At 45.0% G+C, this 24,303-nt stretch overlaps 8 protein-coding genes across 8 annotated transcripts; 4 read left to right on the plus strand and 4 right to left on the minus strand.

Moving 5' to 3' along the window:
• Positions 1 to 1,997: 1,997 nt before the first annotated feature.
• PHALS_06294 (uncharacterized protein) lies at positions 1,998 to 2,231 on the plus strand (the record flags this gene model as incomplete). The annotated part of the gene is made up of 2 exons (XM_024719555.1): positions 1,998 to 2,059; positions 2,126 to 2,231. 2 exons carry the CDS (start codon positions 1,998 to 2,000, stop codon positions 2,229 to 2,231), a joined length of 168 nt encoding a protein of 55 aa, XP_024584843.1.
• Positions 2,232 to 2,930: 699 nt separating this feature from the next.
• Positions 2,931 to 3,161, minus strand: PHALS_06295 (uncharacterized protein; the record flags this gene model as incomplete). The annotated part of the gene is made up of 2 exons (XM_024719558.1): positions 2,931 to 3,062; positions 3,093 to 3,161. The coding sequence occupies 2 exons, from the start codon at positions 3,159 to 3,161 to the stop codon at positions 2,931 to 2,933; spliced, it is 201 nt and encodes a 66-aa protein (XP_024584844.1).
• An 11,640-nt stretch (positions 3,162 to 14,801) lies between these two features.
• Positions 14,802 to 15,077, plus strand: PHALS_06296 (uncharacterized protein; the record flags this gene model as incomplete). Its single annotated transcript, XM_024719559.1, has 2 exons — positions 14,802 to 15,029; positions 15,069 to 15,077. The coding sequence occupies 2 exons, from the start codon at positions 14,802 to 14,804 to the stop codon at positions 15,075 to 15,077; spliced, it is 237 nt and encodes a 78-aa protein (XP_024584845.1).
• Positions 15,078 to 15,564: 487 nt separating this feature from the next.
• Positions 15,565 to 16,082, plus strand: PHALS_06297 (uncharacterized protein; the record flags this gene model as incomplete). The annotated part of the gene is made up of 4 exons (XM_024719560.1): positions 15,565 to 15,683; positions 15,751 to 15,792; positions 15,869 to 15,936; positions 16,024 to 16,082. The coding sequence occupies 4 exons, from the start codon at positions 15,565 to 15,567 to the stop codon at positions 16,080 to 16,082; spliced, it is 288 nt and encodes a 95-aa protein (XP_024584846.1).
• PHALS_15154 (uncharacterized protein) lies at positions 16,083 to 16,740 on the minus strand. Its single transcript, XM_036407210.1, has one exon. It carries the CDS (start codon positions 16,561 to 16,563, stop codon positions 16,357 to 16,359), a length of 207 nt encoding a protein of 68 aa, XP_036263455.1. The 5' UTR covers positions 16,564 to 16,740; the 3' UTR covers positions 16,083 to 16,356.
• A 544-nt stretch (positions 16,741 to 17,284) lies between these two features.
• On the plus strand, positions 17,285 to 18,843 carry PHALS_06298 (sphingomyelin phosphodiesterase 2; the record flags this gene model as incomplete). The annotated part of the gene is made up of 2 exons (XM_024719562.1): positions 17,285 to 17,447; positions 17,510 to 18,843. 2 exons carry the CDS (start codon positions 17,285 to 17,287, stop codon positions 18,841 to 18,843), a joined length of 1,497 nt encoding a protein of 498 aa, XP_024584848.1.
• A 1,039-nt stretch (positions 18,844 to 19,882) lies between these two features.
• PHALS_06299 (Cytochrome P450, E-class, group IV) lies at positions 19,883 to 21,511 on the minus strand (the record flags this gene model as incomplete). Its single annotated transcript, XM_024719563.1, has 1 exon — positions 19,883 to 21,511. One exon carries the CDS (start codon positions 21,509 to 21,511, stop codon positions 19,883 to 19,885), a length of 1,629 nt encoding a protein of 542 aa, XP_024584849.1.
• Positions 21,512 to 22,134: 623 nt separating this feature from the next.
• Positions 22,135 to 24,120, minus strand: PHALS_06300 (Ribonuclease III domain; the record flags this gene model as incomplete). Its single annotated transcript, XM_024719564.1, has 2 exons — positions 22,135 to 22,451; positions 22,566 to 24,120. 2 exons carry the CDS (start codon positions 24,118 to 24,120, stop codon positions 22,135 to 22,137), a joined length of 1,872 nt encoding a protein of 623 aa, XP_024584850.1.
• Between the last annotated feature and the right edge of the window lie 183 nt (positions 24,121 to 24,303).

Genomic DNA, 24,303 nt, shown 5'->3' on the forward strand with positions numbered 1-24,303 from the left:
GGTCGACCCAGTCCGTGGATTACCCACGACCCACCAACCCATGCAGGGCCCTGATACCCAGTCGCCTACACTCGCTACAATTCATAACACGTGAGATAACAGCTCGCAACAATTCTTTACGGCCCTGCCAGAGATACACTACGGTGGCCACAACATACAGTTGTTATTGATCGTCTCAATATAGAGTCTGCAATATAAAAATGTCATTCTTCTTTCTCATGATTGTATGGCGGCGCACTACCAGATCTGCTTTCCTAGCTTTGCACCAGCCTCATCAGCATTTTGCAAGAAAATTTTGGAATATTCGGTTCTTACACCCGAAATAGTAGTAGATATGTGCCCACATTAAAAGCGCCTTCTCTTTCTGACGATGACTCGCAAAAGCTCTGGCAGGAGAACATATTTGGCACATGAATTTTCGGCTCTTTTTTTCAATACATGACTGGTAAAGCTACGCCACATCATATTTAAACTTTGATTATATGTAAGATCCAGAATTATGCCGAGACAGCGCCCCGCGCTGTCAAATTTCTCAAAAATTGTTCGAAGTTTCGTTGAACCATTGACATTTTTATTAGATTTCCCTTTGCAAAATATACAAATACTTTTTATGTTTTGGCATCATCAACGCCACTGCGTATTGGCTACTGCTTTACACAGTCGCTTGTCGTACGTATTTGCATAAGAGTCATCAATCTATCAATACTTACATGGTTTTGCAAAGCCTACGTCGATAATGCCAGCAACCACGAATCCTAGGCTGCGCACTGTGACTCTCCTATAGCAAATCGCTCTTTTAAGGAGAGGGTCTCGTGTCGACATACTAGGTCTGATGTCGACATAAAGAACTGGGCTTTACATTTTTTCGAGTTCATCAGACGGCCTTTTCTGTGAGCTCGACCCTTCTTCTCTCTGATATGACAATGAAGGGTGCAAGCAAGACAAATATGCAACGTACTAGCAAGTATTGAACATTTCTGCGCGCTTTGGAACTGCTCGACAAGAGATCCCCTTTTTTCTTCTCGAAATGGGTGCAATCCATGACCTCCAACGTGCTTATACACTTCTTTTTGCGTTACCGATCCGGCGCTCGCGGCAGGGGTACTTTGTTACTCATTTAATGCGACATCTACCACTTCTTAACAATAATTTGGTGAACAGGTCTGGAGAGGTCCCACTATCTATGGAGTTGGTAACTGTTACAGCTTCTTGAAATAGTGTGACGTCATCGCTTGAGTATGGGAATTTGCAGGTCCTGAATATTTTTGCTTTCCTTATAGTGGATAAGAATTTAAAATGCACCAGATACACATGGTTAGGCAACGCAAACAACTAGTTGGTAATCCCTTCGTGCCCATTCTATTACATAAGGCTTCTTCGTTTGGATGCTTCAAGCGACGCGCTGTCGAGCAAGGCCGAGATAATTAACTCTTAATTTCAGCTGCATTACAATAAGTGTTATCTATTCTTCCACGAACGCTTGGTAAGGACGTTTCTTGAGAAGTCTTGCCAGCTTGATTCTATAGCAGGTGAACTCCTGAGGCAAGTGATGCTTCTTCTTGGTTTCATTGCTCCAACAATAAAAGCTAGCTCCCAAGTTATTTTGCTGTCTCAGATACAAGTAATCAAACGACAAGTGTTCCATTTCACATAAAATTTAAGTACTGAACGACTCGGCCGTTGGATCAACTTTAAATTTCTACCATATGCAACAGGGATGCTGCATATCTTGCACCATGGGTCCGCGAGTACAGCACACAGAGCAAGAGATCGTACGCTTCCGTGAAAAGTGAAACCGAGATCCTTTCACAAAACTAAGCACTTGTTCGCTACGCCACTTCAATGTGGTCTATATCTAAAATGAGCTTATAAACGTTGGGTTATAACCATAGACTATATCACCAAAAAAACTATATCTTTTGCTTGACGTGAGACCAACAGCACACTGGTACCACAACCCTCTTCTTCACAGAGTTATATTATCTTCATAAGGATCAATGCTTTGGCACCTTTGGAAATCAAAAATTACAACAATAGTGAAATTGAATATCGAAGACTTGTAAGTAAAAATGCAGGTGTACGTACCATATCGTATCCCTTTTCACCCCGTACACGTCATTCATAGGCAAATGTCATATCCACGTAGCTCCACTGCTTTGCTGAATAGGTGCACCGCGGCTGAGTTGCCGGTTATTCTCATGAAGTTTCGGCCTAAGGACCGTGGCACTTAACCACTCTGACATATTATCACGGGGTCAAATTCTTGATATCACGGTAACTGTCTGCACAATATCTTCTAATTGATCTCAGGAGGACATTTTCATGAAAACTTCATCCTACTCATCATTTAGACACTCTGAGAAACGCGTCAAACGAGCGTAAATTCAATGACTGCAGCTTCATGCCGTCTATACTCTCACTTAGCTAGAGACACTAAGCAACATCGTTGCTTGTCAACTTAATCGATCTCATATCCCTGCTCCGAATAAATCGCAGCTTACAGCCTTCGCCAAAGCGCTTTGGTATCCTCGAAAATTCAGGTACATTATTCAGCAAAACTACACCAAAAGTTAAGTTTGTGGCAACCATGGTTCTTAAACTCCAAACAGTAAATGGCTCATAACGTCAGTAGCCCCGATATTCTCGAAGTATTTGAGCCTCGAATACAAAGGTAGGGCCTCGATTACAGAAATGTGTTAAAGTATATCTTTTGCTCAGTATGACGTCCTGCACGTACCGGATTTCGACGTTTTCTACGCGTCGTTCGTCAGATGATCCTTCGTACACCTCAAATCTAGAAGAGAAAGGGAGAAGTGGATATGGCTTGCCTGAAGGATATTACTAGCTAAAACAAAGCGCTGCTAAAGTAACATCTTGACCAGACGTCAACGTGAATAAAACTAGCTTTCATTTATCTCTGTAGAGAAAGGCTACGTCAATTGTGAAGCCTGTTGTGGATTACGAATGAATTTCCCCGTTTTGACACGAGAGGTCAAGATGGCTGCAAGATCGTCCATGCTCCCGGTAGGTAGATAGCAAGTTGCAATAGCAGCTCTAAGTAGCTAGAATGACATAGGCACTCACGCGCATACCTCCGAAAACGAGTCATTTCTAGCATGAAACGTTTTTGCTTCAGAAATCGCGGTATTTTCACTGCCCATTTTGACACTCAAATTTCTAGCCCTCCTCTCAGCGGAGTGGACTATGTTTCTGCGTTTCGGACGCCTATAGCCGGGACAGCGATGGAGGCGTACCATAAACGATGTCGGTCTCTAGATATCCGTACAGATGCTTTTCGTACGTGAATCTTCCACGTTCACTCTAAATCCTCGGTCGAGGAAAAGTTTGGTGTTGCAACAATTGGTGAGTACAGTTTAAGTGTCCATGTGCAGGAGGAGAAGGCGCTTTGAGCGCGCCAGAGGCGACACGGCTAGCCAACTTTAAGAGAAAGAGGTTGATTACTAAGATGCTGAGCAGCTTAGTGGTACTTGGAGACGCTACATCTGAATTACGACCGAACACATATGCACATTGTCCCAATCTTGGTTCGACAGCTGAGCTATTGATTTATAGAGTAGTTGAAGACGAGGCTTAATAATTAATTAGCGAGTCTAGTTGTCATGGGGAGGGAACGAAATGCTATCATACTTCATTCTCTCAAAGGTACTGTCTTCCTCAGCCTCGATTGTTAAATGACAGGTGGTGATTCTGCGTTAATTATCGCGCATAGGAATGCTTTCCCGCGCATAATCCAGGTGCCGCAGCAAGGTACTTCTGGGCAACAAGTACTTTTCTGCTCAAATATTTTAGATATACACTCGGTGCGAATCACTATCCGATCCACACACAAAGTATATACCGAGTAAAAATAATCTAAGATTATTGCTTGACGTTCTATGATCGATCATGTTGAACTTTACGAGACATACTAAAATAAAGTCTAGTGCTTTCATTTTATACACAATTGTTCTCATTCTATTAAACTCACTACGGTGCCACTGTACAAATTTCAGGTGCTCTCCGGTGAATTTAGAATTTTTTAATATGTAACGAAGTATTAGATATATTTGAGTGATGAAAATGTGCAGAGAAGGTCCATGGTACACGGGAGCTGCTAGTAGCACGTCATATTCGGAACAACATTAATCCTGACCGTTAGTACCTTTGGGCAAATTCAGTCATTCAGCTAACTACGGTTGAAGCTCGCGATTACGCTTTGAGATGAGCACTCGCACACAATTTTTGTGGATATCACAGCAAACTTTCTGATCCATTGTTATGTGCCCCATTGCACATGGTAGCACATGTAGTCACCCACGAACGAGTCGTGAATGATTACTTCATTGCGAAGATGGAGCATGTTACGTTCATGTACACAGCTAAATCGACACGGCAGCCCTTTGCAAACATTAAGGTTTTATTGCTCCCGTTTAACGTCGTAGGTATTAGGATGCAGAACATCATGAAGCAACTTATCTTGGTGAGGAGATCGCAACCCAGGGATGTTGATTGTCGATATCACTTCGCAGCGGCGGAGGAACGCCTCTCGCCATTTTTCAGAAAAGAACCTGTCCTTAAGGCACTCACAGAGCACTGAAAACGTAGATTGGGACACCTACTATTCTGTATCTAGAAAAAGGTGACAAAAATCCACCGAGCGAGATCACCATTCAGTCCTAGAATTCGACATATCTCAACGTATGGAGAGAGCCTTTGGTAGAGCAGCGCGTAATGAAATCAAATTGTTTGCCGGGTCAAATATTGCATCACACGACAATGAACCTAAGCAACATAACGTTGTGGCATCACGTTGCCCTTTTTCGTGCAAAGAACGAAGCGGGCTAGGTGAGCTCAATTGAATGTCCCCACTTGACATCGACTTTCTGGGTCAAGAAGGCACACGGTAAATAGCAAATTGTGCATGCTCAAAATAAGCCAAATGTAGCAACAGAGGCTACTTTCAATAATATATGCAGCGGGACAGCCGTAGCTCTTTGCTTATAGAAAGCTTACTAAGGTCACCGATATGACGTTCTATGCAAGAAACAGTACGAGCGTAGCGAATCGCATTCCGCTACCTTCAAGAGTACTTAAAACCTAACCAAGGCAAGGACGCTCATCCGTTTAGAATTGAAACTGTATTTATTTGTTTTATTTGCGGCAGAGCCGCCTACAACTAAAACCTTAGGTTTTTCTGATTAAATAGAAATACCCAGTTAATATGCATTACTACTGGCAGTCCTACCACGTAGTGCCTTCTTGTTACGGTGTAGCCACACCATTGTATGATTACACCGACTTGTGTAATGCATGCCTTTATACGGTCACACCATTTTGTGTGACCTACCCGTTCATACAAGGATACGTATGACTACGTTCTACTCAAAACTGTGAATACCCACAATTCACATTTAGCTGTCGCCTCATACGAGGCTCGCGTGTCTGGGACACCTTAACGTTCTTTAAAAACAACTCTTAACCTTCTTTGCTCAATGAGCCCGTGTCTATAACACAAAAAAACACCCAGCTTAGCGGGTTCCGAGGACAGAGCACTTCTTTTTCTTCTGTACGGAGTGCATCTCCCGCAGAACGTCCGCGGCTTCACAGGAGGCACATCCCAAGCCTTCGACAGCCGGGTGCCACACACTCCGCCCGCCTCGGGCGACGTGAACTCAGCTCGAACCTTGCGGACACCGTGTCCGCTCCCCGACCTCTCGACTTCCAGGGAAGTAATATTATTAAAAATTGCATCGACGAGGCATCGGAGCAGCACTTGGAGGATGCGTACAAGGCGTTCTGATGCGCTCATATCCACGTTCGGTCATAGACCCTCGTGTAAAACATGGCTTCCGCTCGGCGGATCCCGCTGCGGAAGCGAAAGACGCGATCACTCGATCACTATGATTCTACGTTGTCAATTCCCCGACCACTACACAAGTTGAGCTTGACCAGCAGAGAGTCCTTTGAGCTTTACTTCTTGTTACGTCAAGAAATCCCAATGGATAGGTACCGCGCTCGACTTCGAGCTCAAAGAGGAGGCACTCCTGTACCCGCAATGCGGACTTTTCATGTGGTGCTCGCCCCTGGAGAAATTGCTGCAAATGATGAAGAGCTCTTTGATTGATGGGTGCAGCGGCACCGGAAGCTTTCCTCGCCGTCTACCTTACAGCGAAGCCACATAGAAGTGGACATGCCCGTAAGCGCCATCTGAGATTTGAGTTTGCTAAACTCAAGGCACAAAGCCGACTTCCTGTGTATTGTCGCCCTGTGACATATAAAAAATTCTATCACGCTCTCACAAGCTCTGTGGTTTCTCACGCTGGTGAATCTACGACCACAACAGCTCAGGGTCATAGCTTGAGCTCAGCACATGACCCTTCGGCTTCCCTGTGTATTGCCGAGTAGTGCGGAGCATACGACGACGCAAAGCGTCATTATTCATCTGATCATAAGCGCCCACGATATCTGGGCAGTCTTGTCGAAGTGGCACCTCAAGCTCCCACGAGTTTTCGGAGTTTGGATATACATCACAAGATATTGATTTAGGCCCTGTCGACGACGTCGACCCGTAAGGCGTTCCACATGACATTGGACGCCACCATTCTAATCGAGAGGAGTCGGCGGCGGACGATGACGACTTGGTCGATCGCCGTCCAGTGACTTGCGATGCTCTTCGAGCTCTGGGGGACAAAGTCCGTCGTAATCGGCACTCCGCCGAGCATCTTGCCGAGGTCGCCTACCGCTGTGCAAAACAAAATGCCTCGAGAGCCTGTAACACTTTGGTAGCAGTCGAGCAGACGAATACGTCACTTCGTGCGACGGTGGAGCGCCGGCGCCGTTGGAAACGGAGATCGTTGCTCTCCGTACTCAAATCCAGTTGCTGGTTCAGCTTCTGGGTAGTTGAGCCTCTTTACACGCGGCTTCGGCGTCAACGCTTCGGGTTCACTTGCACCAGATCCCGGTGCGGCTTAAGCAAGCCTATATACAACACCGGGTGGGTGCGCATCCATCTCTGAAGATTGATCGTCAACACAAGGCCTAGCTTGCTCTCGATCTCAAAAGGTCCGGTAACTTGTGGACGGAGCTTCGTCTCAAGGATAGCAGAGACTGCATGTGTAAGAATATTTGTAGCATATAATAAATTCAGGAAGCGTTTTTAGTATTTCCTCTGCATCTTCCGTCATGTTTGGCTTTCAGCCATGGCATCACGAACGCGGTCTGGTAGACAGAAAGTCATCGACTTCTTCACGGACAGTGAGGGGGGCTGACATCAGCTATCCGTTTGGCTATTCCCCCCAACAAGCCCTGAATCATGGGATGGCGGCGTCGGCGGAATGTGAGGATTAACAAGCCCGTTCGCGTATAAAAGCGTGTAGCCGGTAGACGAATACACTGCACTGTTCGGAGCAAACTCTACAAGTGGCAGCACGGCGATCCAGCGCTTCGGCGTCTCAACGCAATCGCTGCGAAGAACATTTTCAAAGACGCGTTTCACGCGCTCAGTTTGACAATCGGTCTGCAGATGGTCCGCTGCTACATATCCAGCTTGGTGCCCAGCACCCTGAAGTTTGTAGACCGGAACTTCCCAGTGAAGCGTGGGTCTCTATCGAAGATAATTGCCTTCGGGAGTCCCTGTTGTCAAAAGACACGACCCACACACAGCGTCGCCGCATCCGTACCGTCGATGGTGTCCGGCACTGCTGCGAGATGAGCCATCTTGCTCAAACGGTTCGCAAAGACCACCATCCTCGTGTTGCCCGCCGAGACCAAACACACTTCCATACTCATAGACCGCCAACACCCGAAGGGTACAGTTACCCTGGCCAGCAGTGCCGCTACATTCGGAGAGGATTTCACCCTCTGACACATCTCATACGTGCGCGCATGTGTGCTCGTCCATTTGCACAGCTTGGACTACCAGTAGCGGCAACTCGCAGAGCTGTGCTTCTTCTCACGACCGAGATGACCACTGAGTGAAGTGGCGTGAGCCTCATAGAGGATACGGTGTTTCGAATCTTTATTGTGAGGAGCTACAATTCGTGGCGTATCCGTCGAATCGGTGCTATAACACAGCAACCCGTTATCCAGCGAATATCGGTGTAACCGTGCGCGCAATCGCGCCAACAATTTCCTATCCGAGTTTCCAAAATCCCTGATCTCGAGTGCATGTAGCAGCGCTACACACATACCATCACTCGCGTATGCAGTGCGGATCAAATCTGTCACTGACGACGTCACCATCGTGACATGAGCAAGCTCATAATCCTGACTGCATGACAACGCATCAGCCAAAGCATTCTGCTTTTGTGGCTTATACATTACCTTGAAGTTATAATCCGCAAAGAAGGAGAGCCGCTTCGCCATCCTCTGCGATAAGTGAGACAATTGAGTCGCAGTCCGTAATGACGCAATGTCTGTGTAGACCACAAACGGCTTTGAACTAAGCAGGTGGACCCTGCAGTTGACAAGTGCATACTTCATCGCTATTGATTTCTTGTCTTGAACTGAGTTTTTCCTTCCCTCAGCCTTAAGCTGGAGAAATTCAAGCGCGATCACCCGATCTCGTACCTCGGCGTCTGCTTGCAGCAGTGCACAGCGGATGGCAAAGTCCGAAGCGTCAAAGACCGAAACTAAAAGGACGATCGGGTCTGGCAACACCAGGACTGGCGCACGAAGGAGGCTGTCTTTGACCCTGTCAAAGCCTCTCGATGTTCGGTGTTTCAACACCATTCCCGATCCTTTGAAGGATATTAGACAATGGCCGTGCCATTTTTGCATAATTCTCACTATACTAGTAGTTGGCGAGGCCAAGCCACATGCGCAAGTCCTTTTGGATCCTTGATCCCAGCCAGTCCACAATAACCTAAAACTTAGCGGGATCCGCTCGAAGGCCATGCTTCCCAATGAAGCTCCCTAAAATGGGAATTCTTCGGCGAAGATGCACTTGTCTACATACGCAAACAGCTTATTTGTGCGCATGCACCCAATCACCTCTCTAGAATAGATAATGTGGTTTTTTTATCTGTTCTCCCATGTCCCGCACATCTGCAAACGCTTCAAACATCATGCACCATGACAATGAACGACGATGTCGTCGAAGTATGTCTGTGCATATGCCCGGTGGGTCCTATAAAATTGCGTCACAAGACAAAATAATGTTGTAGGTGCATTTGACAGCCCTTGGGGGCATCACCGGCCACTCCCAGAGAATCCCGCTCGGAGTACTCATCGCTGTCAGCGGAATATTACTCGCTCACATGAGCAATTGGCAACAACCATCGATCAAGTCGAGTGTGCTGTACTTTGTGCAGCCAACCATATTGTTCTGGAAAACATCGTTTTTAGGAAGTGACGCATTTGTCAGAATGGTGGAAGCCTTTAGCATAAATAAGTGTGAACGATACGCCAATTGCCGTTTGGCTTCCGGACACAAAACGCGGTTTTCGAATAGGGAGACTTGCTCTCACCCACCATTCCTGCCTCGTTCCTCGCACGAAAATGGCGTCAATGACGTCACGCTGCTCCTTGAGCAGGAAACATTGGCGTGTTACAAAGTGTTTGGTTCCCGGAATCGGGTCAAACTCATGACGCACACCTCAGTCCGGAGGTAGGACCTGCAGCGGGTCTTTGGAGACAACGTTTTAGATTTCCATTATCAAAAAATAATACGGATCCAAAGGTTCCTTCAGGATCGACAATCCACTTCGTGCGTTTTGCAACTTCTTAGTATCCTCCAGGGCAGCTTCATCCAGAAGTGGCGACAAGTTAAACTCCTCGTTCGGTCTTACAATGACCATCTCGGCCAAATTGCCTGCCTTCACAGCACCGCCAAACGCTTCGAAGGACATCTCATCCAGCTCAAGAAAAGCATCCACCGCGGAAATTTGCCTCGAGGGTGACGTCGCCGTCTTCCTCTCCCGTCATACCGTTGACAAGCGTATATAGCTGTGCGCTTTCGTCGATGGTAGACCTCTGGGTCAGGGTCGATGCCTTATGACTTGCAGATAACATACGGCATCGCCGTCTCCTCTCTATAGTAATTTTTCGGTCTATCGAGACCAATGGGAATACGCACTCAGCATCGTCTAGTGTCCCCACTCCCTGCTCCGTCGGAGCCTTGTTATTATTAACACAATCCAACAAAGAGCAGCTACTTCCGCAGTCTTCGACCAGTGGATAAAATGCCACTCCGCACGCATCAATTGAGCCTTGTCCAAGATGCCTTGGACCTCGTCCGACCATGCCAATATTGGCATGCAGCAACTGCTTCGAGAAGTCAATGGATTACGTGCCACTCCATCACTGGGGCCACGCCCTCGATGCCTCGGCCCTTGGCTGACTATGCCACTCGAGGCATGCAGCAACTTCTTCGATACTTGAGCAGCGCTCAGTGGGTTACGTGCCACACCACGTTCAACCAGCGAGCCATGCTCGGTACTCACGTTCGATACACCTTTGGTGTTTAACGACTCGGATAATCCCATATCCAGCACATTGACCGTCCCGGTCCAGTGCCTGTGCCAATAGCGTTCTACGTCCTACAGAGGTGAGTTAATGACTCACCAAAGCTCACCAGGAGATGTGCGCGTAGCGTCCAAGGTCTTCGACCTCCAATCAATCCATGGCTCATGGTGCTCCAACCATGCCATACCAAGGATTAGGTCATTCGTTGCATTCAAGTCGATGTCTAAGCAGTTTCCACGCTATCAAAGTCAAGAAACTTGAAACCGAGGTCCACAGGGACCCTCGGCACAGTGACAGTGTAACTCAACCGCGCTTTCAGCGTCTCAGCATACAGCTGACTTCCTTCGATCGTGGAGCATCTAGCATAATTGCTCGACGCCTCGGAGTCGATAAGGGTCTTCCGTGGCCTCTCAAAACCTTTCACGGTTGCTTTTACGACCTGGGGCTGGCCTCTGCTGCTATCTACCTCTTTGAGGCTCAACAGAACTTGGTTCTCGCCCAGTAGGGCGTCTCGTGCCTACCGGGTTTTCTTGTTTCCCCGCGCCAAACCAGACTGGTTTGAAGCGGGATGTCGTTTCGACTAACCTTTACGTGCCTTGCACAGGGGACGACCAGTCCGGAGAAGACGGATATCTCCACAGAACAAACACCGTTGGGGCTTTAAACGCTGCTTGGCAGTTCGAAGCTCTCCCTGCTCTTTTTCAGCATAGTTGAGATCCAATGGCTCAGGCCCGCTCGACGAGCCGTTAGGGTGTGCAGTCCAACCAAGTCGTGCCGACTAGAAGTTGAATTTCCACTTTCACCGCTTCTTCAAAAGAAGACGGATGCATACGGAAGACTTCACACCGGTGCGAAGGGCACGGTCACTGTGACCGCCTCGGGGACAGGATCGGCTGCCATCTCGGCAGTGAGGGCGCGCACTCTTGGACAAAGTTCACCAACTCCTTCTTGCCCTACCGGGTGGCAAGGAAACGCGATCGCACGCGATATGCCTGGTTAGGCGGCGAGAACATTTACAAAAGCTGACGCCTGAGCTACTTCCAGAAAGGAAATGCCGCTTCGACCGAAATACCTCACGTTAGTGCCCACTCTCACACTCGGCCCCTGAGCCTGGAGATGGCTAGCGCCACGCACTGAAGCTCGTTCTGAAGCATGGCGGATACCATAGTCATCTCAGCCTCTCTTACTAGCAGGAGACTCTCTCCATTCTTACCCCTAGAGTCCTTAACGCCATCATAAGCGGTCTGGGTCGGGAAGCTCTTCGCTTAGAGGAAGGTAAAAGAGGTCACCGACATTATCATTTTTACAAGAACTAGTACGAGCGCAGCGAATCGCAAACCGCTGCCTCCAAGAGTACTGAAAATGTTAATCAAGGTACAAAGTCTTGTCTGTTCTAAATTGAAACTATGTTTAATTGTTTTATTTGCGGCACAGCCGCCAATATCTAAAACCCTAGATTTTCCTTATCTATATAGTAATACCTATTTAATATAGTAAAAAGCTGATCAACATGCATGACTAATGGCAGTCCTGCGACGAAGTGGCTTCTTGCTACGGTGTAGCCACACCATTGTGTGATTACACCGACTTGTGTATTCTACACCTTTGTACGGTCACACCATCTTGTGTGACCCACCCTTTTTATACCAGGGTGCGTGTAACCCCGTTACTATATATCTCACTACGGTGTGTACTCTGAGCCGGATGACTGTTTGTGCCACAGATACTGCCTTACGGGATAGCGGCATTCAATCTTCTGGCGACGCAACTGTTCAGGTCACATCGTGGCTATACTCAAATACATTTTAAATGATACATTCGTCCAAAGTCACGCAGAGCGCGAGAAATTGGACGCGGGCAGCCACAATAAAGACATGCGAACAGTGCTCGAATGTATGCGCTTTTTAAAAGGTGTTTGCTAATATTGACAAGTATGTCTTAGGCGCCAACAATATTCTTTTCTGGACCTTGTGACTTTTGTGAGCCGTTTAACCAAAACTGCTCGTCTTCCTTAAAACTGCATGCGCGGAGGATCCGCAGTGGTGAGGCTAGTAGCTCTCACATCAGTCTACCTTTGATAGCGTACATAGTTGATTTGTAACCCCCCAACCTTTTAAAACCGCCACGATGACTTCTTTTTAGTGAAGCAAAGACTGGTGATTGCTCTCGCCTTAATGATCCCAGCTCGATACTTTTCGAGGCAAAATCTTTTAATTTAATGAGATTAAGAGTCATGTACAGGTGTACGACGATATGACTGAGCTTCAAACCGAACAAACTTACACGTCGATTCTAGAGGCAGGCAGAAGTCTTATGGATATGTAGCGAGACAAAGAGATTTAAATTAACATAGCTTTGCATAGAGTGTCTGTGAAGTATAAGGCTAAAGTGCGACCGCGCTTTATCAGACCCTTCACAGTCGCTGCGAAGGTGGCTTAACCAGAATGCAGACCCACCGTGTACTCTACGCAAATTACTGATATCATACCACAATCCAAATATTATGAACCAGTCTAGTATAAACATCTCTGTTGTAGGTGGAGCAGTGTCTCTGCCATTTCTTGTTGCTGAGCTTCCTCTGCTCCATGAAAGCGACGCGATTATATAGGGGTCTTCGATCCACACATTGCGATGGTATGTTCCAGGAACATATCGAGACCTGACTCATTTTGGTGTCGAGCACATACTGAGACACTCAGAGAGTCGACATGCCATCCAACCGAGATGGATCACTGAGACACTCGCAACAGGCTTATCACCTGGCGCACCCCCGGCGTTCATAACTCTTTGAGAAGAGGTTGGACCGAAAGCTTGTCGCAGCTCGTTGACCGTTAGTAGGCGAAGAGCAACCTTGTGGTGAGAAAGACCCTTTGTATGTTACTGTTACTACTGTTTTATAGGACTGAGCCAGCAGGAACTACAGGTTTTGGGCTGTTCTCTCGACGATCTCGTAGTGCTTTGTACATTCAAAAGTCAAGTATGAGATGATGCTCGAAAGGTGTATCCGCTTTGCTGAAGCTGGTATGAAAAGGTTTAGGACAGTTAAAAAGGCGTGTTGGTCCCACCTATTTAGGAAATTATCATACTCATGGGCATTTGTGCCAACTTCTAGTACCCAAGGTACATCCCGCATGAAGGTTTCTTCAACCGTTGTTGCTCTAAGCGCAGGCAACACCCTCGAAAAGTGATGCTCTGTGGCTTAAAAAAGTGCTTGGAGCGACTTTACGTGTTTGTTATGCTCTTGTTTTGAGCAGTAGGCTCACACGCAAAGGCGCGTACATGTTTCGCACCAGCGCTGAAGGCGACTTTGACGACTTGAAGCGTTATCACGGCGTGATGATTTGGGTACGGGCTGTTGTGACTCTTGCGCTTGCGTCAGAGCAAGCCTGATTTGTCGTCCTCTACGCCATGGGGTGTTGCAACACAATCGTCGAAGAAGAGGGGCATGGAGTCCTATACTCGTGCGGCGGAGAGTTTGAGCGCATTGAGTGCCTTCCTTCTCGGAACAACTTGACAGTGTGTCACCAGGTTATGGGGATGCCACATGACCCGAACTCGACGTGTCACTGCGACTATATGCAGTAGAAAACATTTCAGCATCTTTCTCGAATTTTTTCTTAAGCGTGTTGAGTGCGAAGACCAGATCTTTTGTGAAACCTCGTTGACAATGAAAAAGGATTCTCAGAGCAACTTTTTCTGAGGACCCGGCGCGGTTGCTAGTGAAGCGGTACCTTTTGCGCAGTATTTGATGAAGTATGAGTTTTATTATGGTCTAAATCTTAGTGAGGAAGGGTGCCACAGGTTTAGTAGTGTAACCCTGTGTACTTAGTCATTACAACTCTAGTAAGATTGTATACAAAGCACATTTTTTTCATTGCCTACATTCATAACTATGGAAGTATCGATAATGATGAAACTTCAAAGAGACAAAAATCTGTGGTTACATCTTTATTTAGTATTTGTTTGAGCATAATGAACCTCATCTATGTGTTACCTTGTAAAAACAGAGCCGAATAGATAGCTAGTTACAGTTGAGGCTTCGGTTATGTCATGTTGGGATTGCACAGCAAAACTCTCTGTGCGTTTGCCACTATGGACTTTTACAGTTGGGATTCCATCTGCGCAAGGTGCACGGCGATCCCGTCGCACACACCGTGTTAGGACGATTTGACAGCAAAAGACGCGTTTGTAGTCTTGAATTATCGGTATTGCACACGTGAAGGAAAACGACATTATGTGCTCACTAATAACTTCATTCGCGAGCATATTCACGATGAAGGGATCCAAAGCTTTACACTCTAATCTCCGTTGGTCACGATAACAGGTGTTATGCACTTATGCGTTTGGTAGTACGGCACTATGGTGGAAGCCGTGGCCGGCTGCTACGTGACAGGGAGCATGGTGTGATTATAAAAACGCACATTTGCTTTGTTCGCAATTTTGCCGCCGTCGAGCGCTACCACCACAATGAGCTCCTAGAATACTTCAACGGCGAGTTTGCAGGTCATAATTTTGAAGACCAGACACGAGAGCTTACTTCAATTTGTACCTTGGGCCGGCCCAATGTACCTTTCAAGCAAAAATGTTACCGCAGAAGATCCTAGACGACTTGAACAATTCTTAAAGACGCTTTGTCAGCATGTGATTGCAAGCTTCCCCGTCATATTGCCCAGTTTAAAAAGAAATACGTTCGTAGATGCGGAGTTTGCAAAAACGTGGGTCATTACAGCAAATTTGTGATGAAGTGTAATCTTTATGGCCGTCAGGTAAATTATTTTCATGCTAGAGATAGCTTTGCATGGGTCACTTTCTGATGTTTTCATTTGTCACTTTCTCTTTATGCGCACTTGATGTATTCTTGCGTTATATACATACATAATTATACTCGAAGTAGTATACACTTGGTGTATTTTTCTATTCTTCAAATTTCTGGTATATTGTTCTAATTTTCTGCTTATCTAGTAGATTTTTTTATTTTGTTGTTTTCGTAATTTGCCGTATTGCTACTTCTACTAAATCAAGATATCAACCGTGAGCTTAACCAAAATTTCAATTGCGAGCATAGCAACGAGTGTAACTTAAAAATTATCGTCGATTACCATGGGCACGAAGCATGCCTGCGAATTTATTTTAGTGGTATGGCCTCTGCACTTCGCATTTTTGTTAGGAACTGAAACTTTATACACCTTTGCAATCGCATCGGCACTAAGCTTCATTGAGTTCCAATCGAAGGTTTTTAAGGCCGATGGCATAAATAGGGAATGTCTTTTACTGGTCGATATTTAGTCCAGGACGTCATGCATATGAATGTGGGGGGCTTACGGCAAGGTCCGTCGATAGAATTCCTGTTTCAAATGAACAGCTTGAATTCTCGACATGACACATCAACTCATCGTTTATTTAGCATAAATAGCATCCCTTTACCGAACTCAATAACTCGACTTGAGACCTCGCCGTTTCCGAGACACCCAAGTACGTCTTACAAACGCAAACCGCATAAGAAGCGCCTTTGTTTTGCTGAAGATGAGTTCCTAAAAACACTGTAATTTGATGCTCAAGAATTTTTGATGTGCGACAACTTCAAACGGTGCGATAAAATTGTCCTCTATGATACTTGAACAGTAGCAGCGAGATTTTGAACAATAGTCGTTAATGGTCATGACAAGACAAGTCAGTAACATGTTGAGAACCGGCCGTGTCCATGTAGAAATTTCAGCGGTAAAATGATTATCTAGAATTACTGGCTTCCCTTCCTCCCGCAAATTTGTCGACAGTGTTTGGTCCACGTAACGTCCTTCACGACATGTTTGTGGATTGAAAAGAAGACTTGGACATTCGATTAGTGTCGAATTAATTGGCTGAAAAGCTATATGCGTCAAGGACGTTGTCGTTTTATCGCCCGTGCAGCACTGTACACTCACCAGTATATGAATTACTTCGCATTTCACACAGTAAGTAACCTATTAGTGTATTGCTTAACGTCTGGATTCCGCCACACCTAGAACGTATCAACTCTTTCAATGATGATGAACGCACCGAGTCATCAAGCAAAACTTCAGTGGAAGGTCTCCATCTACGATCTATCTGATCGATTGACATTGGTACTCAGAAGTTTAAAATTTGCTGGTCTCATACCTTACGTCGTCTAGGAGGGAAGACGATTTAATGGTATCTTGGAGTTGTAATGATGAAAAGAACAAGCTGTCGTCAGAATATCACTGCAGTCAAACGTGAATCGTGCAGCAATTACAAATACATTACATTGTAATCAGCATTTTTCACAATATTTTTAAAATTGGATTTACAATTACGTTCAGACGCGAGTTCAAGAATGCGTCGAGATCGTCGGTTGGCAATTAGTGTCGTATATTCGTCTTATCAACGTCACTTATCTGACGACTGTAATTTATCTGTTAGGCCATTACATACTCACCTATAAGTCAACAATTTACAGCAAGTATGACAATAATTTTAGCCTGAGAGCAAAATTGAGAAATTAAATCTAAACTAATACAAATTGTCCAGCCAAGTAACAACAAAGTGACGTTAAAAGGTTAGAGCTTTGTTTCGCTAGTGGCGATTAAAATACTTTCAAACTGAATTGACACGGTTTGTAGTCCCGAAGAATACATTCTTTTTGCAATTGTAGTTGGGAATCGAAGCATGTATGAACTCAAGCTAATAATTAAGTTTATTTTCGCAACCTTGTCAAAAAACATCGCCGCACGAAATAAACCGGCGCTCTATTACTTTATCACCCTTTCTGCATGAAAACAAAAGCGAGTATTTTTCTTTATTGTTTAAACAGCACACTGTAGATATGGAGGAGCACGTGGTGGAACGAATTCGCCAGCGTGTGCTGCTGGAGCTGTTTAATTTAGATCCTGTGGTCACACCAGCGCCATCGCAAGCAACGTGGCCACAATGGACTGAAAAGGACAAGCAGCAAGTGAAGATCCGCGTGCTGAGTCTTAATGCCTGGGGTACGTCTTCTATTAGATAATGATAATAGAAATGTTAGACATTTACTTGATGGATACCATAGGACTACCAGTCGCCCCCCAATGTACGGAGCGTGCCGCTGAGATTGCCAGTGCCATTTCAAGTGACTTTGAGCTGGTGGTATTGCAGGAAATCTGGCACATTCGCGAGCGAAATCTCATCATTTCTAAAGTCCAGCAAAGTGGTTTTCATTACTATCACTACTTTAATTCGGCCGTAGGCTTTCCAATACCAATGGGTCCAGACTCTTTTGGTACAGGACTACTAGTATTGTCCAAATATCCCATTTCCAGCGCGTTTTTTCACTCCTTTAGTCTTAGTGGACGTCCCTATGCGCTCCATGAGTCGGATTTTGTCGCGAATAAAGGAGTTGGCCTTTTGCGAGTGGAGACACCGGCAGGACAGATCGATGTTTATGCAACGCACTTGTTGGCCAATTACAACGCACGAGGTGAACCTGGCCCAGGAGATATTTACCAGGTGCATCGAACGGGTCAGAGTTACGAGCTCACGAAGTTTATTGCAGCAACGACGAGAAACCGTTTTATGCTCGTCTGCGGGGACTTTAATTCATCTCCTGATTGTCTGGAGCTTCGAGTACCTAAGCAGTTGCTGTGTCTGAGAGATGCGTACACAGACACAAACGATGAAGACGGACTGACGTTTGCATCGCCTGATAACAAGTTTTCGCATGGAGATCACCCTATGCGTATGGACTACGTCATGTACAGAATTGAAAAGCAGCCAAAAGGAGATTTAGATTGGCACTTGGTAAATAGCGGCATTTATAAAGGCTTTTTCACGGATGCACGAGGCGAAAAGACGCCACTGTCGGATCATTTTGGCGTTCAAGCCGAATTCATTTACAGTCAACCCCGCTCGCGAGTCTGTGGACAGCAGGAAGGTTACGACGTAGTTTCTGCAAATGAATTGGCATCACCAAAAGCAACAAAAGAGCAAGAGCTTTTTTGCTTGACGACGATCAACTCACACTGTGACAAGAATGTGATGAAACAGAACGGTGGAGACAAAGTGGCAGCGGATTCCGCATGTCTTTCTGAGGTCCAACAACTACTAATGATTGGTCGGAACAGAGCAATTGCAGCGCGTCATCTTCGTTTATGGCGTGCCGTGACCTTCCTTGTGGCAGCATTAGCCATTCTTGTATCACACATGATGTCGATCATAGTTTCGAGATGGTCCTGGATTGTTGTTTTGATCTTTGGCGTGATTAGTGTGACTGAGTACGTCCTGGCCTTCTTCTTTTTGACCTTTGAGTGTTCGACATTCACCGAGCTCATAAATCAGGTGCAATTGCACCTTCACTTGCAAGCACATCGGACGGAAGAATTGAAAGTGGTGGAAGCAGCAATTTGACCGACATGGAATTGGGATACATAAAATACAGATTGTGAATGAATGCAACAAATGCGTAAGTAGAATCAAAAGTAAAAACATGCGGCTCGATGGTAGAGCTTCGATTTCTTTTAATTGTGAATTCATACTTTTTTTATATGTCCATGATCAAATTCTACGAACTAGCTTAGTTTATGAGCATCTTCCTTTGTGCAAGGTGCACCTGCAGAATCAATTTCCTGGGCATTGAATATTGGACTCGAAGGGTCACAGCTTCCTCAGTGCGAGTTGCACAGTGAGATGCTTGGTAATCCGAAGCATGCTGCAGTATCTTAATTCCGTAACACTTTGCTCGACAGCTCACCTTTTGCTGAGTGTACTTTAATATTCACCCATCTCTCTCTTACAAGATTTCTCGGCTCGAAAGACTCTATTTTCGCAATATTACTTGCTATGAAGTCAAGAAGCTTTTATATTATCTACTACTAATTATTAAGCTTACACATATCTTGCAACCTAAGCGCTTCTTCGAGGCAGCGAATCATCTATGCCTCGTTGTAGTTTCCGATGTAATAAAGAATACAGGCCGCTCATTGCTCTGCAATGGATGATTGTTGACTTTTTAATGAATAACTGATGGGAATAAAAGCATAAGAGCATGCAGATGTTTGGTTGCACATAATAAAAGGTGTTTGTCGCAGGTAAAACGTACGTCTGGTCAAGTAAAGTCAGTATTACTTTTAACTGTTTGACAAACGTAAGTTAATCGGTTGTGCTTTTTTGAAAATGTCATTGTTGGACGCGAATATCGTTGAGAAAATATTTTTGCTTTCAGGACAAATCATTCGCTGTTGTCGTTGGCTTTTGACGCCTATTTTACATCATGACGTCCACTTACATCATGACTTTCTCGGCATTTTGTCAAAAGTGTAGCAAAACTCGACCAAAAAACTACATGAGGAACAATTGCAATGCCAAACATGTAATAGATGACATTAGACGTAAGCTCTGTAGATAGAAAGTACTGGGATCTATCTCTCCTGCACATTTTTGAGGATGTCTAAGCAAAAGTTGCCAATGTTTCAGGAGCCAGTGGCGTGATCTCAACCTCCATTGGACCCTTTACCGGAATTGCGATGGAAAATTCATACGTAAGTTTCCACGGATCCTCCACTGTTTTGACCTCATACTTGCTAAAGAGGGTCGCCAATGTCATCTTGAGTTGCATTATGGCGAATCGCTGACCAATGCATATGTGAGGACCACAGCCGAAAGCGCTGAACTTGAACGGTGAATAAACACGCACTTTTCCAGTTTCGGGGTTGATCATGCGCTCGGGCTTGAACTCAAGTGCGTCGTCACCCCACGAATTTTTATTGCGTCCGTTGCAAAACGATGACATCATTATTGTCTGGCCCTTTTTGATGAACGTGCCGTCTACAAGTGTCGTGTCCTGCATACACTCACGTGCGATAAATCCGGTGGATGGCGTAAGACGAAGGTTTTCTTTGATAGCGGCTTCCAAGTACACGAGGTTGCGCACTTGTTCTTGCGTCGGCACGCGAATTTCACCAGTCAATAGCCCTGGTAACTTCTCCTTGATCTCCTCTCGAATCTTACGCAGCACGGCCGGATATCTGTTCATCATGACAATAAACCAGCACATGCTGTGCGCAGTCGTGTCCTTACCAGCAAAGATGAACGTCATGACCATATCGCGCATAATAGTGATCTCGTCGTCTTCGATCTGCATGTCTTCGGTCTCTCTTAAATTACTCTCCATGAAAAGAGAGATGAGATCCTTTCCTTCCATCTTTTCACCCTTTGCCGCAAGTTCCGTCTTTTTTTTCATCGACTCCATGATGACGTGATTGATGAAATTGTGCATCATTGCAACATCTTTTTGAAAAACTTTTTCCCATCCAACATTAAAAAACCTTTTGATCCTCCAGATCCAAATGGGTGTTTGAATACGAACAGCAAAACTCACGCAAGCACTATCGAAAGCTTGTAAGAATTCATGATCCGTCTCGCGATTAGGACTGTCTTTAAGCGTATTGAGCTCCACACCAAAACCAGTTTTTGATATAACATCCATCGTGAAATGGAGAAGCTCCTTTTTGATACTAAATGGTTTCCCGCGTTTGTGATAAATATCTAGCACATCCAAAAAGACCCCCAGCTTCTCTTGGACAGTGATATCCATAGCATCTTTCATCATCTGCATCGAAAAGAGATGACTAGCCGTCTTACGATGGTAATACCACTGATCTCCATCTGCAATAATCATACCCTTTCCAAAAATATCATAACTAATGTACTGCCCCACAGGACCACGCAAGAAAATGTTCTCTTGAGTCGACATAACATCTTCAATGGTCTCAGGTGATGAAAGTACAATAGATTCGGGTCGTCCTGGGATATGATACATCCACGGACGATGGTTAAATTCAACACATTGCTCGAATAACCAGTCGTGAAATCGATCGACAGTGCCAGCAATGTCAATTAAGCTCTTAAGAATGGGTAATGTCGTCTTGGGCATCGGGGGAACCATTCGAGTCTCGCATGAGGTCAATTTCTTTGTGCTATGTAGCAATAGTGATAGCCCCAGAGTCACAGCGATAGCAGTTGCAGCGGTGACTGCTACGTCATTTCGATTAATGAAGAGCTCCGAGACAGATTTCATGATGACACGTTAAGATATCCAAATTTATTATAATAACTCGGTTTCAAAATAAAAAAGTAATATATATTGATATTGAAAAGCAATAAATGTACGCTATTTAACATTATTCACTGATTACCGAAATACTTTGGTCTATATACTTCCTTTGTTATTAATACCATGTTTCAATCACTGATACTTCTCTTGCGTCTGCTGCGTCACATGCATTTACTTCTTGATGAATTCTCATCCACACATTGTAGCTGTGCTTGCGTCGTAATTGAAGACGCTCATTTTATCTGTTAGATTTATTTTCGTGCTAACATCAAAATCTGATTTTGAGAATTTCTACTGTCTTCAAAGAACGATCAGTAAGTGTTGAAAGATAAGAAGAGCAGCAGCCAAATCAACAGATGTGTGTTTGCTTCAAGAGATCAAGAGCAAATCACACAACTGAGAAACACAGCAAATACCAACGCATATCAATCTCGCTAGTTGCCATCGTCGCGCATGTTGTTCCACTTAGAGATCAGTTACAACGATTACGAGCTTGCACAAGTAAGAACATTACACCAAATCGTGACCAAAGTATGCACACGAGAAGCACTTCTGTAAAACACCACCAAAGTATGCTATCAATTGCATTAGCTCCGAGCTAGTTGTTCCGTAGTGATACGTGTATCAATGTTTGACCACGTATAATGAAGTGGCAAACGAAGCTGTGTAATTCGAGTTCCATCCCGCGTGTTTCTACTGCTCGAATTGATGGCGTGAAAGTGACAAATATCATGGAGCAGCATCCGAAAGAAACTGTCACGCATTGCTAACGTTAAAGTGCTTGACGAAACTTCCCACTTTCGAAATTGAAGTTGCTCCACGCATGGCGCTAAATCATGTTCAAATACGGTCATTTGTGTTCGACAAGCCTCTGTTTTATGTTGTGCGAACAATACAACGATCTCTTCCAGACAAAAGAGAAAACGTCGGTGAACAAAACGTTTTAAATTACGAGTCATACAACCAGCCGTGACAGCAAAACTTTCTCTTGTTTTGCTTTTCTTTTGTCTTTTTCTACGCTGAAAACGATCGGACAAATTGTCGCTTTGCTTTTGCTGAGTTTGTCGCCCTTCATTTAGCGCATCGAATGAACTCTGAAACATATTTGAGATGCATTGCCGAATATTGAGTGATGGTTGAAATTCACATCTTTCAAGCGCAGCTTGTGATACTTCCCTCTCTCCAAGAGCATGTAGATCATCACAAGCTTGGCTGTTCATAAACATTCGTGCTTCATTAATTGACCGCCTCATCGCGATTAGTGATTCTCTCTCTGGAATTTGTACCACTATCAATTGTTCTTGACTTGAATTTGCAGCACTATAGAGCGCGTTACAAATAGTCGTGATCAAAACGTTGCTCTGTTTGATTACAGCCATTGATACCGTGACAACAGCACTATAAAAACCTACAAAGGCACGAAGAGTGTTGGCTAGTCGAGACTCCTCTTGCAGTCGTCGCACGGCTTCTTCGGCACAATTGATTCCTAAATTGTCATGTAAAGCAACTTCTGCGATACCTAGTGCAATTGCACTAACTGCAAGATTGGTGATTGAAAGGATACGCTGCCTTTGTCGTGTCAGATCTGCTGGAGTCATAAATATTGAACATTTTCTCGACTGCAGAGAAACATGAGGCAAGGCGAGCAACCAGCTAATTCTTTCAGAGAGAACTGCCATTCCATAAACCTTAAATACTTCAAAAATCTCCTGGGAAGTCCGTAAAATGTGTTGATCGTCAAGCTGAACCATGGCAAGTCGCACACTTTCTACTCGAATTGTAGAAACGTTCTTTATTGCAGTGAAATAATGATATGGTTCCTGAGTATCTACCTTTGATAACGTATACACGCGCACGCAGGATCTTTCGTCTTGGACATTTTCAAGCAATTCGAGTCCATCCGTCACGATAAGTTCTCCCGTACTTTCATCCAGTCGTTCGTCAGGTAAACACGCGAATGAGTTAAAAGCTAAACTTAGTGGACCTTTCGCTGACAATTCTGTCTCTCCTTTCTCCTTAGCTGCCGCCTTTAGCTCTGCAAAATGACATTGAAGCATCATGGCAACTAGCATGTCCAGATGAGCTTGATAAATGTCCGAGTTCTCCTTACATTGATGCAATTTAAACACCAATTCACCAACCACAGCCTCCACTACATCCGCACGCTGTTTCATCTTCGCATCTTTTCGACTTGTGTCATGGCGTTGAACAGCTGCGTACCCCATAACATCGTACACCTGAGCTAAGTTATAATTTGTCACGATCGCCAATCTTAAGTTGCGAAAAACCCGCGCGCTCAATGGTGCGATGTGAAATTGCGACAACAGACAGCGCCCTACAAGCTCTCCAACGACAGCGTCTCCTAGCCACTCGAACACATCCACGAGTGCAGCACTGGATGAACAATTTTGCAGCGCCTGGAAATCCGAAATAGCTATCGATGATGCTTCGGAAATACGAGATATGTTGAGCGAATGTAAATTTTTCTGCCGCTTCGTAACTTTAAATTGCGCGGAGTATTCACTCGATGATCGGCGACTGCGCGAGTGCCCATATCGACGCTTTTTAGTCATGTTAAAAATTGGAACATTCAAATATTGTTATATAGTGTGCTTGATGCGTTTCTGATGTTAATGATAATTATATCTTAATGTTTTAGTATCAAAATGTAGAGAGAGCTGTGAAGCTATAGCAAGTGTGTAACGGGGTTACATGAGAGTGACCCGTCACTCTCCCAAGGGAGCTGTGGTATGGCA

This window comes from Plasmopara halstedii (genome assembly GCF_900000015.1).
Source record: "Plasmopara halstedii genome assembly, contig: Scaffold_2956, whole genome shotgun sequence".
NCBI lineage: Eukaryota > Oomycota > Peronosporomycetes > Peronosporales > Peronosporaceae > Plasmopara > Plasmopara halstedii.